Raw genomic sequence first — 18,283 nt, 5'->3', positions numbered from 1 at the left:
CCTCGGATTAAAAAAAAATGACTGCGTCTATCCTGACACGTGTGAAGCATGATTAAACATTTAAACCCACTTTACTATACACGTGTAGTGCTGCAATCATGTCTTTTTCTTTTCGTTTCTTCTATTCTTTTCCTGAAAAATGCAATTGAATTTTTATTACAGTATTTACTTTTTTTTTCATAAAAGGGAAATATATAAAAAAAAAATAAAAAATAAAGAGAAAACAACAAAAGCTGGAGAGCACATCTGCTACGGTGATTCCAAGCAAACTGCAGTTTCTGCTTCATCTCTCTCTTCCACAAACCCCACTACACAATTCCTCTTAAAAATTAAGGTAAATATTTCATTTTTGATGATTATTTTCAATTTCTATTTTAATTTAATTGTTCACAATTCAATGAAAATGGAGCTTTGAAATCTAATTATAATTTTGGGAAGAAGCTCATTGATCTGGGTATTTTAGTATTAGATGCCGATATAATTGATGGGTAGTTTCTATTTTTTCTTGTAAAAATTGTGTCTTTATTTGATGGGATTTTATGATACTATAGTATAAATTAAAGGTGGTTCTTGTGAGCTTTTTTTAGTAGTTGTAATGGGGGTTAATTTATGGAAATTTTAGAATATTTTGCAATGTGATGGGATTTTAATTTTCAATTTTTATATTATTTGCATTAATTATTATGACTATAATTATTTCCTTCATATTTAATGTGATTGATTTACATCATTTATTAGGACTGCAATACATAATAGGAGTAGTTTTGATGTTAATATTGATATTGTTTTTTTTTTTTTTTTTTTTTTTTTTTGTGTGGGCCAATTTGCTCTCCCCACCCTCCCAAATCTAATCTGTGTTGCTTTTTATACTTGATGAAATCAGGGGAAAGTTTGAATAGTAGGCATTAAACCTATGCTTATAATTATGTATTTTAGTGAACAAATCATTGTAAATTCAACTTATAGTATGTATTCTATTGATTTATTGAGCTTATACAGGAAAGGCATGTATTTTTCCGGCTTTTACTTTTCGAGATCAAACTTGGACTATTGTTACAAACCCCACAATATAATGTCATTTGTAGTTAAATGGGCGATCTGCTGAATACTAATTGCAGAACTTTGAAGTTTTTGTCATAATCAAACCGGTCAGGCTCATAATGTGTGTTTTCATTTCCTTCATCTCTTGTATGTTGCTTTGTGGCATGATTTGCAATATGACAAATTGCCGATACCTTTGTTCTTTGTACTCTCTCAGCTTACCACCATCCTACCGAGACCAAGAGGAATGCGGGGTGGAGGGGTTGGGAAGGGGTGCTAGATTACAAAGACACTATTTACTTGATGAATGTTCTTGGTAAACATGTGCTTTTACTTAGAAGTTAGAACTTACAGGCTCTTTTTTGTCACCATCTTTATCAGGCTTTGAGACAAGATCAACAATCAACATCATTTAGATGGATACAAATTCTGTTCATGATACAACTGGTTCAGTTGTCGAAAATGATCTTGGTGGTAGCATAGAGGCAGTATCAATTGCTAAGGAGAAATCGGAGGATGCCTCATCTAATAAAGAGGTGAAACGAGAGGCTGGGAGTGCTATAATTAGGATCGAGCTGGATATAGCTTGTTGTTCAGAGAAGCTGGCTAATTTGAACCAACTTATGATGCATGTATCAGCAAGGGAGAATGACTTTGAAGATTTTGCTTCAGCAAAAGATGAGGATACATTGGTTAATTCTGATGGGAGGGCACTGGAATTTGATATTTTATCTGGAATATTTGATTCAGAAGTCAGGGAGATGGCTATCTTCATTGGTAAAATAAAGTCAGAGATCAATAATACTTGTGAAGTAATTTCTTCACACAAACATCTAGGAGAAGGTTTTTTGGCATTAGGAGAGAAGTTGCGTGATGCTGAAGAATCAATAAAGCAATTACAAGAACAGGTCTCAGAATTGATGGCGCAATCTTCCAATTTCCAGAAGATCTTATCAGGTGTCAACCAAGAGGAAATGTGTAAGAAACCCTTTCAATTTGACTAATTGCACTAGTTTTCATGTTAAAGAACTGTAATTTAACTTGTTCTTGTGGAAGGGAAATTTAGGTATTGGTGCCAGTATTGTTGGTCAAGCTTGTGACTTCTGGTATATTTATGGTTAAGAAAAAGAACATGAAAGTAACACTGTGTCCTTGTATTTCTAATGTGATTATTGGCTCGAAACATATGAAAGATTTCTCCAATGCTTGTGCATGATTTATTTTCTGTTTCCTGTTTTGCTGACGGTGAAGATTATGAGCTATATGCTAGTCGATAGTGGTTGGATCCTCAAGATATTTTTACTACATCTTACATGAGGTCCTTGTCTTTGTTCTTTCTGATTGCAATCCTTCCCAGTTCTATCAACAATGTCTATGGTGTGTAACTTAGAAGCTTACTTCCTGAAAAACGTTGTCCTGTGATTGTGTTTTCCTTGCCTATCAAGTTATGGATCATGATAAACTTCTCGAATTCCCAAAAAGAAAAACAATAAATTATGTTTCTGAGGTAGTAATGTGTCATTAATGTTCACTTGTCTTTCTAGATGTTGTAATAAAATTTTTAATACAGCTGATGAAGACAAGGAAGATTCAGGGGATATTGACTTTTTAAACACGATGGCAAAGCTGAAAATACAAACCTCGCAGACACATACACTGAGGATGCTGGAAAAATCTTTGGCAAGAGAACTTGAACTGGAGAACGAACTTAAAGAATGTATGGAAGCTCGGAATGAGATGAAACTCAAGATTCGTTTTTCGCAACAAAAATTCTTGTCTGTTGAAGAAGAAACCACAGCTGTCTATTCCCGTTTCTTGGAGGCTGACATTGCTTCAGCTTTGCTCATGGGAATTTCAAAAGAGTTAATTGGTAAGCTCCAATCAAGCCAACTACAAATAAATTGTGCACTTCGCAGAGAAAATGAAATGAACACAGAGTTTCAAGAATGCACAAAAACTGTTCAAAATATGGAGGAAAAAAAGGCTGCTATGCAGGAACTTGCAGAAAAAAACAGATTGGAGGCCTTGTCATTGAAAGAGAAGGTGAATTTCTTGGAGGAGCAGTTAAAAGCTTCAGAATCTGCAATGGTAAATGGAAATGCTTCTTTGGATGGCAAGAGTGACCGGATTAAAGATTTGGAAGAAAAATTCTTCATAGCTGAAAGCAGGGTTCAGAAGGTAGAAGCTGAATCCAAGTCGCTAGAAGAAGCTAATAAAGAACTTAATGAGAAACTGGATTTTCTGAAAAGTAGTGGAGTCTCTGTTGAGAAGGTTAATTCACTGGAAAAGCAACTAAGGGAGACAGATATACAACTACAAGAGGCTATGGCATCAGTGGAAGCAAGTCAGGAGAAACAAACCATGTTGTATACTTCGATTGATGACATGGAGATTTTAATTGAGAAACTGAAGTCAAAAGTGTTAGAAGCAGATGCTAGGGCTGACAGTGCAGAAGATAAATGCATTATATTATCCGAAAGCCATGCAGAGCAGAATGAAGAGTTGGTTTTCCTTAGGGGTAAATTAGAATGCTTGAAGGCATCTTTGCAACAAGCAGAAGAAACTAAACGAGCAACTGCAAAGGATATAAGTATTCGTAGCAAAGTGATAACAGATATGGTCATGCGGCTGGCCGTTGAAAGAGAACGCCTTCACAAACAGGTAATTTGTTGATTGTCTCATATAATGTATGAATGTTGGAATATGCAAATTTCAGTCGTACTCTCTCGTCAGTTGTTATTTGCTTAGGGTTCATTGTGTAACAATCTTCAGTTTTCAAAACAGCTTCTGTTATTGAATATTGAGTCTTAGTGAAGTCAAATCAGTGGTATAGTGACATTTGCTGTTTTTCAAGTGTGTGCATATAAAATATGTTAATATACGTTATATTAAGTCCTTAAGAGCTGGAATTCTGGAACTGTGTGGCTTTAAATCTGTTTACCTTTCTATTTAGGTATGTGAGTTCTAAGATTTGTCATCGTTGTTATGGCTGATGATATATTGTATGTGCTGTATATCTTGAAACAGAATACATTGCATGATTTGAGCCAACTTCAAACTGCTATTGCACAAATTTGATGCACATAACCATAAGAAATTTGGTGTAGTCCATGAATATGTCCAAGATATAATCTTCTGATTATGTTGTGTGCAGCTATCACGGTTAATGATGGAAAATAGAGCTCTTGTAGATAAACTACACATGGCAAACAAAGTCTCATCCAATTCTATGAATCATGAAGTTGGGGAAACTGAGGAAGGGGTTCTATCTTCTGCGCATCGTGTGCATTCTGCCAATGATGGGAAAGAAATTAAAGAAGAGTCTGATGCTGTAGAGGTATGAGTGGAATCGTCTTTGCAAATACCTCAATATAGTGATGGAGGTGACAAATTTACTTCACAAAATATCATTATAATGAAATGATAAGGGTGAAATGAAGATAATCATTGAAGGAATACATACCACATTATAATAAAATGTAGACTAATTTTTGGTAGGTGTGGTCTCTGTGTGAATTTAGCTTTGAAATTTACCATTTTTTTTAGAACCATGCATTCTTTTTGGGTTTGGTTGGCTCCAGTAGTTTTGTTTTTTGTTTGTCAATATTTACTGAGCGTTAATTTTTAATTAGACAAGAATTGCAGCTAATGTTTTGACAAACAATAGATTTTTTTTTTTTGGCGGTGGGGAATTGCTAAGTTTAGATGTACCTCAGTCATACACACACACATATATAGGACCGGGAGTGTCACTTTGCACTAAATTTGGGGTCTTTGCTTTCATTTTGATATGGTGCTTATGATAATGCATTACTGATACATAGTAATTTATTCTGTACAATCTCTAGGCACAGAAGTCTCCAGAGGATGTTTTGGACAGCGAATTCAAGTCGGAACCACAGAATTTGGACTCCAAGCTTGAAACAGTTAGGACAATTGATGCAGGGCGGCTAAATGTCAAGTATGTAATTTCGGCAAGTCTTGTAGTGTTAGTTGCAATTTTGGCAGTGTGTTTTCTTAAAGCAGAAAATTGCCCGTTTTAGTGAGGAACTTAGGTTCGGCTTTTGCAGTAAAGCGCGTGTAATTTTTAGTGAATTTTGCAGCGGCTAGTGCATCCTTAGATTACTACACAGGCTAGTTGAAAATCCAATACTCTTGAGTACATAGGTTATAGGTGGAATATTTTTGGCCAATACACTATTACCCATTTTTTTATATTGGGAAGAAGTTGAGAATTCAACCTCCTTTATGGTATTCTACTTGAAACTTTTCCATAGATTTATCATTAATGCACGCAATTGTTTCATATGCATTTTTCCTCTTTTATTTTGGGAGAATAGTGAGACTTTTCATCTTTCTTGATTTTGGAATTTGGCAGCATTTAAATGTACCATGGATAATTCCAACTGCAGCTGTACTGAACAGTTTTTGCATTATTCCTAGCCTTTGGGTTATCCATTTGTCTTCCTATCCAACTCTATAAATTGATCCTTCCCAAAAAACCGTCTCTTATAACCCTATTTCTATCCATAATATCTGAAATCTGAAAGAACCTTTGCTGAAGTGGATTGCTAAACACCGCCATAAAAAATGATCACCACCGCCATCATTTGGCGGAAATGGACAACCATGCCCTTACTACTTCACCACCCCGCCCTTATCCTACCCGGCGACCCACCATCCCTTCCGACCAGCGACGACCACCACCATCCTGACCGGCGACCCACCACATCACCCTCTATAACGACCCACCACATCCCACCATGCCCTTACTACTTCACCACCCCGCCCTTATCCTCCCCGGCGACCCACCATCCCTTCCAACCGGCGACGACCACCACCACCCTTACCGGCGATCCACCACATCACCCTCTATAACGACCCACCACATCCCCCTCTATGACGACCCACCACTTTCCCTCGCCAGCGGGAAGGTGGCGGCTTTTTTTTATTTTCGGCAACCGCGGTAATCGGAGCCCAAAATCGGTTACCGTGCGCGGTAATCGATTTCCATGGTAACCGAAGCCCAAAACCGATTACCGTGGCCGGTAACCGGTTTTGGGCTCCAGTTGGTACGGTTGCCGGAAATAAAAAAAAAAAATACCACTACCTTCCCGCCGACGAGGGAAGGTGGTGGGTCGTCATTGAGGGGATGGTGGTGGTCGTCGCCGGTCAGGGTGGTGTTGCCGGTCAGTGTGGTGGTGGTTGTCGCCGATTAGGGTGGTGGTGTCAAGGTGTCAGTGATTGGTGGCAAGAGGGAAGATAGTGGTGAAGTACTAAGGGCATGGTTGTCCATTCACACTAAATGTTGGCGGTTTTGATCATTTTTGTTGGCGGTATTTAACACCCCCCTGTTGAATTGTACACAATGGTACAAAATATTGATGAGTATGATCCTGATGATGAGTTCCGACGTGAACTGCCACAGCACCTTATCACTGATGAAATCCTCACAAGACTTCTAGTCAAGTCTTTGCTCCGGTTTAAGTCTGTTTCTAAAGAGTGGTATTCCACAATTTCGGGCAGTGATTTTTCGTGGTCACACCTTGAACGCTATATGATGACAAGCGGTGATGTCTCGGCGCAGTGTATTCTTGTCAGCTTTCATCCGAAATTACGAGGATCCTGCTCGGTTCTTAGAGAACTATGCAGTTCGGAAGGATGAGAGGGGTGACCGAGTTTATATTTAGGGTTCGGTTGATGCTTTAGACGAGGAACCTGATACTGTTCGAGCTATGTACTGCCATATGGTGGGTTCTTGCAACGGTTTGGTGTGCTATGCTGATCGTGGTTATCGCTGTTTTAGAATTTGGAATCCTTGTACCGATGAATGTCATACCCTGGAGGATAGCCCGCTTACAGGATATGATCATGCAGAAATGCAAATTTGCACTGGATTTGGGTATGTATGGTCTGAAGATAACTACAAGATTGTAGTTGCTGCCCTTTGTAAGTCTTCTGATGACTTGATTTTTGTTTATTCACTTCGGGTCAACAAATGGAAACAGATATCGGTATTCACTCAGTGAATCGAGTGGATATGAACTATCTGCGTATCTAATTGAAGGAAGAGGGGTTCTGGTTAATGAGAGATTGCACTGGATAGAAGAAACCACTGAGCACTTACTTTCTGAAGATGTGTTCATCGTCGTTTTTAGTTTGGAGAATGAGGAATTTGAAACGGTATTAGGGCCGTCAGAGTTATTGCAATTGACTTGTGTAACTTGGAAATTTCAATTATGTGAAATAAATGGGTTCTTGGGCATACATTCAACTATTATTCCAGATATGGTTTGGATTCGTGTGGATTCTGAATGGGTTGATTATTTTGTGTCCATTGAAGACTTACCTCAGAATTCTTGAATTTTATTCTTCGGTTGTAACAGCGACTGGAAGTTTTGATTGGATGTACTACATATTCGACAAGGATGTTTATCAGGATGCTATGTTTTACGTCGAGACCTTTGAGTCACCCTTATCAATCCTAAGAAAAGAATGCAGATGATAGTTTTCGTCAGGTTTGATGATTTTGCTGTTTATGAAATATATGCTTTACATCTATGCTTGGTGTAGACTTGTAGTTGTATGTATTTCTTTCTTTGAATTTATGTAATGATGCTACGATATTGTTAAGAGAGAATACAACATGATCACAATCATGGACGCGTAGCACGTCTTTACTATACTGCGGCGTACTTTGAGGGGAGTTTGTGCATTGTTCAGGCCTTTAGGAGAAGGGGAGAAATTGGAAAGGTTGGCATATTCTGATATTCATGTTACAAATAGATTATTGATTTGAATAATTGTTTGATTTTTTTAAGTTCGTGGTTTTATTATTGTCTATAGTAAGTCATAGATTAGTATGGATTTTTTAAGATAGCGAATAATCGAATATATAAAGATAGTTAGTGGAGAAAATGGGAAGCACATAACGTTGTTTAGTTGCAATTAAATAAAATAGTTTCTATTTGGAATTATTGCCTTTTCAAATGCTATATGTTGCTTCAAAATCACAAGTCATAACTACGCACTCCTCTAAATTCTCTATCATAAAATTATAGGGTTGAAGATGAAGTGGTTACTCAATTATATCATTGATCTCTATTTGGTAGTCTTAGCTTTCACAGATGATGTACGTATTGACGCTCGATTACTCGATGGAAAAGGGCTCGTTAATGATACCGTTGTTGTACCTGGTCCGCCGGAACTGTTGATAATTTAGAGTGTCGGAGGAGCGCTCGCGCTTCTGAAACGCGCTCGCGCTAGTTAGGCGCGACCCGCGACAAATCCGCGCATAAACCGCGATGAGTTTCTGGAAATTCTGGAAAAGTTTGGAAGCGCGCCCGCGCCTCCGGTTGGCGCGCCCGCGCCATGGCATGGCGCGACCCGCGCCTAAACCGCGCTAAAGTCGCGCTAACTTTCTTGAAATTCGAAGATTTTAGGCAAAGAAGGTGGCGCGCCCGCGCACCATGGTGGCGCGCTCGCGCTGCTGTGGTGGTGCGCCCGCGCCTCTTCGCTTGCGCTCGCACTTCTTGCCGTTTTGCGGTTTTATACGACGGTTGATTCTATTTTTATAGAAGAGGTTGTTTCGAAAGAAATAGACACATAACTTTTCTCTGTTATTCTCCCTAAGTAATTCTCCATTTTTCTCTCAAAAAACTTGCAATCTTTTGTGAGAAATCTTCTTGATTTTAATCTTTCTTGTGAATTATTTATCATCAATTTGTTTCTTAGTGCAAAGAACAATTGGGCTGACTTTTGTATCTCAAAGAGTATTTCCGGATCAAACCCAAGCACCATTGTGGGGGAAATTAAACTCTTTAGGAATGTATTCATACGCCTAAGTCAGTGTGTCAAGGATTGAGACTCAAGTGGTCACCGGTTTTCTCATGTTCATGTTGGATGTAATAGCTTGGAGTAGAGGCAAGTAAGATATCTTTCACAACTAGTGTTTTCTTTGTGTTTTTTTTTTTTTTTTGTATTACTTTGATAAATTGGTGTTTGGTTGTAATACATTGAATTGTATTTGGATTTTTGTATAATTCATTATCAATTATACATAGTTAGGTTTTGTTCCCACAATTGTTAAAGTAGTTCTTGTTTTTAGAATTACTTGAAAACCTAACAATCTAAAGAGTTTAATACTTAGCAAGCATGTCTAGTGTGAAAGATTTGACCACAAATTTTGTCAAACTCAAGAAGTTTGACGGTGTGGAGTTTCGGAGATGGAAGAAGAAGATGTACTTTCTTCTTACATCTTTGAAAGTAGCCTACGTTATTAGTACTGCAAGGCCTAGTGAACATGAGAAAGAATCCTTGGAAAATGTTCGGGAAATGTCAAAATGGGACAACGATGACTTTATTTGTCGTGGTCATATTTTGAATGGTATGGAAGATGATCTTTTTGATGTGTATCAAAATGTGGAGTCAGCTAAGGAGCTTTGGGAGTCCTTAGAAGGCAAATATATGGCTGAAGATGCTTCAAGTAAGAAGTTTTTAGTAAGTAATTTTAATAATTTCAAGTTTGTTGATGGTCGGTCCATAATGGACCAATTTCATGAATTACAACGAATCTATGGGAACTTGAAACAACATGGTATTTCTATGGGTGAATTGTTTGTTGTTTCAAGTATAATTGACAAGTTGCCTGCTAGTTGGAAAAGTGTTAAGCATGAGCTTAAACACAAGAAAGAGGACATGTCTTTGTCCGAGTTGGCCACCCATCTTCAAGTTGAAGAAGGGATAAAAGCCATGGAAAGTGCTAAGGATGAGAATCCTAGCTCATCTACCATTAATTTGGTAGAGGAAGGAAAAACTTGTGCTTCCACTATTGGAAAGAGGAAGAATAATACCTCTTTCAAGGGAAAGTCCAAGAAGCAAGCAAACAATAACAAGTTTGCTTGTTGGGAATGCGGTAAAGTTGGTCACCGCAAGAAGGACTGCTTTTCTTACAAGAAAAGGATGGAGAAAGCCAAGGAGGGTCATGCTAGCACTAGCAAGGAACAACCCACCAAAGGTAATCCAATTCATGAGGTTGAATTTAATTCCGGTTTGGATTTAAATGCAACGGATCCTAACATTTTTATGGTGCAGGATGATGACTCATGGTGGATTGATTCGGGGGCTTCAAGGCATGTATGCAAGATGAGGCATTGGTTCAAAACCTTTCACAAGGTTGGTGATGGAGAAGATCTCTTTATGGGAAACAATTCAACCATCAAGGTCCTTGGTAGAGGACAAGTAGAACTAATGTTTAGTTCGGGGAATGCAATCATTCTTAGGGATGTGTTGTATGCTCCGGATATTAGTCGGAATCTTGTATCGGGGCCTTCCCTGAATAGTCTTGGCTATAAATTAGTGTTTGAAGCTAATAGGTGTATAATTACTAGAGGAACAAATTTCATAGGTCGTTGTTATTTATGTAATGGATTATTTAAGCTTTCTTTGAAAGACATGTATGGATTTGATGATGTTTGTATGAATGTTGATGCAAGTGATAATCATGTTGATTTAAATTTGTTTGATTTGTGGCATTCTAGATTAGGACATGTTAATTATAATAAAATGCTGTTTATGTCCAAACAAGAGTTAATTCCTTGTTGTGATATTTCTCCTAATAAGTGTTCTACTTGCATGTTGAACAAGATCACTAGAACTCCATTTAAGAGAGTTGAGAGAAGTTCTAACATTTTAGAACTAATCCATAGTGACTTGTGTGATTTTCATAGTACTCCTTCTTTGGGGAACAAAAGATACCAAGTTTGATATTTACAAAAGGGAAGTAGAATTGCAAGTAGATTCATTTATTAAGAGAATTAGAACTGATAAGGGAGGGGAATACTATGATCCAAGTTATTTCCAATCTTTAGGTATAATTCATGAGACTACAGCTGGTTATGCACCACAATCAAATGGTGTAGCTGAAAGGAAGAACAGAACCCTAGAAGAAATGGTTAATTCCATGTTGTCTTACTCAGATTTGAGTGAAGGGTTCTGGGGTGAAGCTATGTTGACAGCATGTCACATTCTTAACCGAGTTCCCACAAAGGGAAAAGAATCTACTCCTTATGAACTTTGATACAAAAGAAAGCCAAACTTGAAGTATCTCAAAGTTTGGGGTTGTAGGGCAATCGTAAGAGTGTCCGGCAACAAGAAAAGAAAGCTCGGTGAAAGGGGCTTGGATTGCATATTTATAGGGTATGCTGAGCATAGCAAAACCTATAGGTTCTATGTAATAGAACAAAATGACTATATATCTGTTCATTCAGTTATAGAGTCAAGAGATGCAATTTTTGATGAAAACCGATTTTCATCAATGAGTAGACCGAAAGATCTACAAATTAGTGCCAATGATAGGGAGATAGTAGAGTTGAATGATCAACTTGAAACTCATGAAAGTGCATTCGATAATGAGAATGTTGAAACTCCTCAATTGAGGAGAAGTACTAGAGAAAGGAAAATTAGGAATCCTCTAGATGACTTCATAATTTATTTGTTTGAAGGATCTAGGGATGTCCTTAGTTCCACTACTCCATATTGTTTCAATGTGGATAGTGACCCAAAAACTTATAGTGAAGCAATATCTTCCCAAGATAGTGCATTTTGGAAAGAGGCTATAAATGATGAGATGGATTCCATCATGGGAAATAACACTTGGGTCTTAGAGGATTTACCTTCCGGTTGCAAACCTCTTGGTTGCAAGTGGATTTTCACTAGGAAAAGGAGACCGGATGGCTCCATAGTGAAATTTAAAGCCAGATTGGTTATCCAAGGCTTTAGGCAAAAGTATGGTGTTGATTATTTTGACACCTATGCACCAGTTGCAAGAATCACCTCTATAAGGTTATTAATTGCAATGGCTTCGGTATATAATCTAGTAATCCATCAAATGGATGTCAAAACGGCATTCCTTTATGGAGATCTAGAGGAAGAAGTGTACATGAAACAACCCGAAGGGTTTGTTTTGGAAGGACAAGAAGATAAGGTGTGTAAATTGGTTAAGTCATTGTATGGACTTAAACAAGCACCAAAACAGTGGCATCGAAAATTTGATGACACAATTTTGTCTTTTGGATTCAAGGTGAATCAAGCTGATAAGTGTATACACTAGTAGAAAAACAGAAATAGGCAACCCCCCTATGGCAACGGTTCATGAAAACCGTTGCCAACTCTACCCCTTTTTTTTTTTTTAAATTGGCAACGGTTAACCGTTGCCAATTGATTAAATTATTTAAAAAAAAAAAAAAAAAAAAAAAAGGGTAGAGGTTGGCAACGATTCGTTGCCAACCTCTAAAAAAAAAAACCCGTATACATTCTATTCCCCTATTCCCCCTCCTCTCCTTCGCTCTCTTTCTCTTCTCCTTCCCCTATTCCCCCTGTTTCTCTGAATCTCCCTAACCTCTTTGAATCTCTTTCTCTTCTCCTTCCCCTTCTATTTCTCCTTCCTGTTTCTCCTTCCCCTTCTGTTTCTCCTTCCCCTTATTTCTCGTCTTTCTCGCCTTTTTGGGGTAATTCAGAACCGTATATTTTTGGGATTTTTGGGGTACGAATTGCGGAAAGGAGGAGGCGAAATACGAGGCAAGAGGTTAAGTTAAGTTATTTTTTGTCTTTAATATTTCATTCGGTTATTAGATTTTGTCAAATAATTTTACAGTTTTTTTGGTCAAAATTGGGAAAAATCGAACAAAAAAACCCTAAATTTCGAATTTGGGAGTTTTCAATTCGGTCCATTATTCTTGAAATTGTTTGTTCCATGTTGTTATGCTATGTTTAAGGAGTGTTTTGCAACAAATTTCATGAAAAATGGTTAAGTATTAAACCTTGTATGAGCATGTCTTTGTTCGAGTTCGTTCTTTGTATAAAGGTAAGAAATTTGTTGGACTTTTGGAAATATGCTTGGTGAGTTGGTGGGGAACTGGAAACTGTCAATTGAGTTGCTTATGGGACCAATTTGCTGATTGCCATAAATGGGATTGGGTCTAAATTTGATCTATACTTCGTATATAGGGTTAACACATGTAATCTAGATGGATTATCGTATTAAACAATATGCAGTTTGCTGATTACTGAAAACGGTCCTGATCCTATTTCAGTTATAAACGTGGAACTTCATGTGATTATAATTGATCATCTTGTTAAAGATTTAAGGCTTTTAATTTTTGTGCTAGATATATTTGGCAACTTTTTTTTGTTGTAATCTTCCCTTTTGTTGGTGTTCTAGGCTGTTGAGGAAGGTTGGTAATTAATAGTGAACTTCAAGAATTACCTGGTTGGTTTTATTTGTGGCCTGTTTGTTGTTAGTATGTTAGTATGATGTTACTTGGTGGCCTGATGTTACTTGTTGTTACCATTATGGTGGCCTGATGTTACCTGGTGTTGCCTAATTTGAGGTTCTGATGTGAGCTTTTATTGGTATGATGTTGAGTGTATTTGCCTAATACCATCTGAGTCCCCTATTAGGTCCTTTGCTAGATGCACTGAGTCCCGACACATATAATGCATCACTGTGTGTAAGTTCCAAGTGATGAAGGGACTCAACTGATTGCTTATTGTAAAGTGAGGAAGCTCTAGCGACTTCAACTTGAAGTTTCTGTTGAGGAACCCACTTTCAAGATTGCTTTGAGTGAAAATACCCTATTTGATGGACTAGGTTCAAAAGATTTCTCTGGTGTGCTGGGGGGCTACTCTGAGCCTAAGGCTTGTGTGGCTGTGTTGCTGCCCAGGAAACTCTAAATTCTATAGCTTGCTGAGCTTGTTGGTCTTGCTGTTTGCTATTTGTTTGCTGGTTTTGCTCTGCTCTGTAACTGTTGCTGCTGTTTGGGGTTAGCTGGGTGGATCCTGTTTGTGTGCTGCTGTGAGCCCCTGCTGCTGTGCTGTGCTCTATAGTAGTCTGTTGAGCTGTTTTGCTTTGTTTGAACTCTTTTGCTGTTCTGAGCTGCTGTGTTGCTAGCTGGGTTCTGTTCTCTGTCTTTGCTGCTGTCTGTGTGCTGCTGAGCTGGGCTTTGTTTGGTGTGTGTTTGCATTGGTGAAGTCAGGTCCTGGTTCGAATGAGGGGAAAATTGACCCTCCTCCGGTGACGATTTCTGAACCCTTATCTTTATTGATTATTTTTTGGTTGCATTGAGAAGGAGGTTTGTATGTACTTGATTGGTTGCCAGTAACATTAGTTGCTGGCCAGGGGGTGTGTGAATTTTGTTGTTGGTATTTGATTTGCTAGACTAATTTGTTGTGCTTGATTTGGTTGCCAATAACATGCTTTGTGACTCCCTGTTGGGGTTATGGTGGTTGATTTTGCAATATAGTGAGTCCCTTTGTCGTGGTCTGATTTTGCAATATAGAGTCCCTAAGATCTCAATTATTTAATTTGAGAGATCATTCTTGTTACTAAATCTAAATGATGAAGGGACTCAGCTGATTTTGAAATGGCCTGTTTGATTTGCTCCAATTATAACATTGTTGAGGTAACAAACAGGATTTCATTTCTTGTGATCAAATTACAATCTCTCTGATGGATTTAAGATGTCACCCATGATTGGATTTAAGGACAGAGAGTTCATCATCTGAGGGGCTGAGGGAGGGCATAGAGGTGGTGTGTAATGGACTGACCCTTTCTTTTTTGTGTGTGTGGGAATTTCATTTTCCTTGGAGTACATTTATAGTTTTATACTAGTACATTCATATCAAGGGAAGACTTTCAATTGTATGCTTTTATATTCTGAATTTCTGAGTGGAATTTGAAACTAAGTATTTCATATAATCTTATGGCACATTGAAAACTGATTCTTAAAAGTGTTTAAATATACACTTTGCTGGAAAACCAGAGCTGAATGTTTAATTCGTCACTGATATCTGACCAATAATAAATTAGTGATTTGTGGAAGACTTATACCTAGAGTCTAGTCTTTTATATTGTTTCCTCTTTCATCTGCTGTGATTGGTTTTGGTGCTGCTGCCCTACTTTCTGTCTGGTACGCAGAGGATTTGTTTGAGCTCTGGCTTTCCGGTTTGCTGCTGTCACTGCTGCTGCTGTTACTGCTATCCCTGCTGCTGCTGTCCCTGCTTGTTGTCGCTGCTTTTCTTTGCCTGTTGATGTTGTCTGCCTGCTGCTGCTGCTGCTGCTGATTCTGGAGGTTTCTTTTCTGCTGCTGTTATTCTTTCTTTTTTTTTTCTGGTTTGTTGCTGTTTGTAATCTCCAAGTTTGGAGGGGTTTGTATTTTTTTCACGTAGCGTATTTATTTGTGTATGAGGACACGGTGCGACTGTACTTTATGAGGGCTTGCCCTTTTTTCTTTTAGTAATGATATCCCTTTCTTACCTACCAAAAAAAAAAAAATGATTACCTCCTAAAATGTTGCCTTTGAGATTATTAGCCTTTTGCTTACTTACCAAAATAAAAAAAAAATACAGGTCAATGGCAACGGTTAACCGTTGCCAATTATTTAAAAAAAAAAAAAAAAGGTCAATGGCAACGGTTAACCGTTGCCAATTATTTAAAAAAAAAAAAAAAAAAAAAAAAAAAAAAAAAAAAAGGTCAATGGCAACGGTTAACCGTTGCCAATTGCTTGAGTTGGCAACGGTTTTGAACCGTTGCCAATTATTTTGGGATTTAGCAACCCTCAAATACGCAACGGTTCAAAACCGTTGCCTTTGGGGGGGTTTGAACCGTTGCCAATTTGCCCTTTTCGTGTAGTGATATATAGCAAATTTGATGACAAAGGTCATGGTGTCATCATTTGTCTATATGTTGATGATATGCTTATCTTTGGTACAAGTCTACAACAAGTAGAATTGACCAAGGAATTCTTATCCTCATCTTTTCAGATGAAGGATTTGGGGGAGGCGGATGTCATTTTAGGCATCAAGATAATTCGGGACAATGGAAGACTTATTCTAAGTCAATCTCACTATGTTGAGAAAATGATCAAACGGTTCAATATGTTTGATAAGTGTCCCGTGAACACCCCCATGGAACCAAATGTCAAATTGGTTAAGAATTCGGGGAAAACAATTTCCCAATTGGAATATTCAAGGATAATTGGATCCTTGATGTATGCCATGACTAGTACAAGACCGGATATTGCATTGGCTGTGGGAAAACTAAGTAGATTTACTAGTAACCCGGGTGCACAGCATTGGTTGCAATAAGGATGGTCTTGAGGTACCTTAAGGGTACATTAGACTATGGTCTATCTTATAGTGGATTTCCTTCGGTTTTAGAAGGATTTTCGGATGCTAGTTGGATCACTTACAAAGAGGATGACTCTTCTGTAAGTGGTTGGGTATTTATGTTTGGAGGAGGAGCCATTTCATGGTCTTCCAAGAAACAAACTTGCATCGCTAATTCCACTATGGCAGCAGAGTTTATAGCTCTTGCATCAGCTAGTAAAGAAGCTGAGTGGTTGAGGAATCTCATGATAGAGTTGCCTTTATTGCCAAAGCCAATGCCACCGGTGGCAATCTATTGTGATTCCAATTCGGCGTTGATAAAGGCTTATAGTCAAGTGTACAATGGTAAGTCTCGGCATATTTCACTAAGGTATAGCCTAGTGAAAGAGCTTATCAATGATGGGGTCATAAGTCTTGACTATGTTCCAACAAAGATGAATTTGGCGGATTGCTTTACCAAGGCAATGCCAAGACATTCCATCATATTTGCTATGAATGGAATGGGTTTATGTCCAAAAAACACAAACTTGTGAAACCCAATCTAACGCTTGAAGAAACATCAAGTCTTAGATTCAATGTGGTTGAATCGCAATTTTGATGTTTGTTAGCAATGTTTAATGACCCATATTGCTATGGTACTTGTGATATATGAGGTAGCGTCAATTAAAAGTTCTCAAAGGTTTAGAGTTGAGAAGCTCTAAATGTGAGTGTCTTGTCACAAGGGCACAATTACGTATATGAGAACCTACCTATATAAGTTCGAAGTTTAGCCGCTTCAAGAAGTCTAAAAGGACATACAGACTTCGATGAACTTATGAAAGATACGGACACATGGCTGTTTAAAAGTGTCAAGTGATGAATGATTCGATTTATCTTATGTGTGCTTCACCTTCGAATGGTTGGATATATCCGTGTGATTCAATCCATATGGAAATCATGGGATATGATCATCGTTAAGTGTGTTGTACTAGGTGTTAATTCAATCCGAAGGGACATTAACATTGATGCATAAGATGTGGCTAAATGATAGATTTGGAGAATGTATAAAGAAGACACTCTAAATGGGGGAGGATTGTTGATAATTTAGAGTGTCGGAGGAGCGCTCGCGCTTCTGAAACGCGCTCGCGCTAGTTAGGCGCGACCCGCGACAAATCCGCGCATAAACCGCGATGAGTTTCTGGAAATTCTGGAAAAGTTTGGAAGCGCGCCCGCGCCTCCGGTTGGCGCGCCCGCGCCATGGCATGGCGCGACCCGCGCCTAAACCGCGCTAAAGTCGCGCTAACTTTCTGGAAATTCGAAGATTTTAGGCAAAGAAGGTGGCGCGCCCGCGCGGGCAGGTGGCGCGCCCGCGCGGGCAGGTGGCGCGCCCGCGCAGGCAGGTGGCACGCCCGCGCACCATGGTGGCGCGCTCGCGCTGCTGTGGTGGTGCGCACGCGCCTCTTCGCTCGCGCCCGCGCTTCTTGCCGTTTTGCGGTTTTATACGACGGTTGATTCTATTTTTATAGAAGAGGTCGAAAGAAATAGACACATAACTTTTCTCTGTTATTCTCCCTAAGTAATTCTCCATTTTTCTCTCAAAAAACTTGCAATCTTTTGTGAGAAATCTTCTTGATTTTAATCTTTCTTGTGAATTATTTATCATCAATTTGTTTCTTAGTGCAAAGAACAATTGGGCTGACTTTTGTATCTCAAAGAGTATTTCCGGATCAAACCCAAGCACCATTGTGGGGGAAATTAAACTCTTTAGGAATGTATTCATACGCCTAAGTCAGTGTGTCAAGGATTGAGACTCAAGTGGTCACCGGTTTTCTCATGTTCATGTTGGATGTAATAGCTTGGAGTAGAGGCAAGTAAAATATCTTTCACAACTAGTGTTTTCTTTGTGTTTTTTTTTTTTTTTTGTATTACTTTGATAAATTGGTGTTTGGTTGTAATACATTGAATTGTATTTGGATTTTTGTATAATTCATTATCAATTATACATAGTTAGGTTTTGTTCCCACAATTGTTAAAGTAGTTCTTGTTTTTAGAATTACTTGAAAACCTAACAGGAACTAGTAGATTTACATGTTGACGC

The 18,283-nt window shown here is 38.4% G+C and overlaps 1 protein-coding gene across 2 annotated transcripts; it reads left to right on the top strand.

The window, feature by feature from the left end:
* The first annotated feature begins 186 nt into the window (after positions 1-186).
* On the top strand, positions 187-15,439 carry LOC110703213 (WPP domain-interacting tail-anchored protein 1-like). 2 transcript variants are annotated; one of them, XM_021880981.1, is made up of 6 exons: positions 187-334; positions 1,423-2,019; positions 2,612-3,702; positions 4,196-4,378; positions 4,890-5,002; positions 15,017-15,439. In XM_021880981.1, the coding sequence occupies exons 2-6, from the start codon at positions 1,458-1,460 to the stop codon at positions 15,027-15,029; spliced, it is 1,962 nt and encodes a 653-aa protein (XP_021736673.1). In that variant the 5' UTR covers positions 187-334; positions 1,423-1,457; the 3' UTR covers positions 15,030-15,439. The 2 variants fall into 2 exon arrangements, with proteins under 2 accessions (XP_021736673.1, XP_021736664.1); XM_021880972.1 differs by lacking the exon at positions 15,017-15,439 and having other exon boundaries at positions 188-334; positions 4,890-5,350.
* The last annotated feature ends 2,844 nt before the right edge of the window (positions 15,440-18,283 follow it).

This window comes from Chenopodium quinoa, unplaced genomic scaffold, assembly GCF_001683475.1.
Source record: "Chenopodium quinoa cultivar QQ74 unplaced genomic scaffold, ASM168347v1, whole genome shotgun sequence".
Taxonomy (NCBI): domain Eukaryota; kingdom Viridiplantae; phylum Streptophyta; class Magnoliopsida; order Caryophyllales; family Amaranthaceae; genus Chenopodium; species Chenopodium quinoa.
This window is presented reverse-complemented; position numbering and strand designations above follow the sequence as displayed.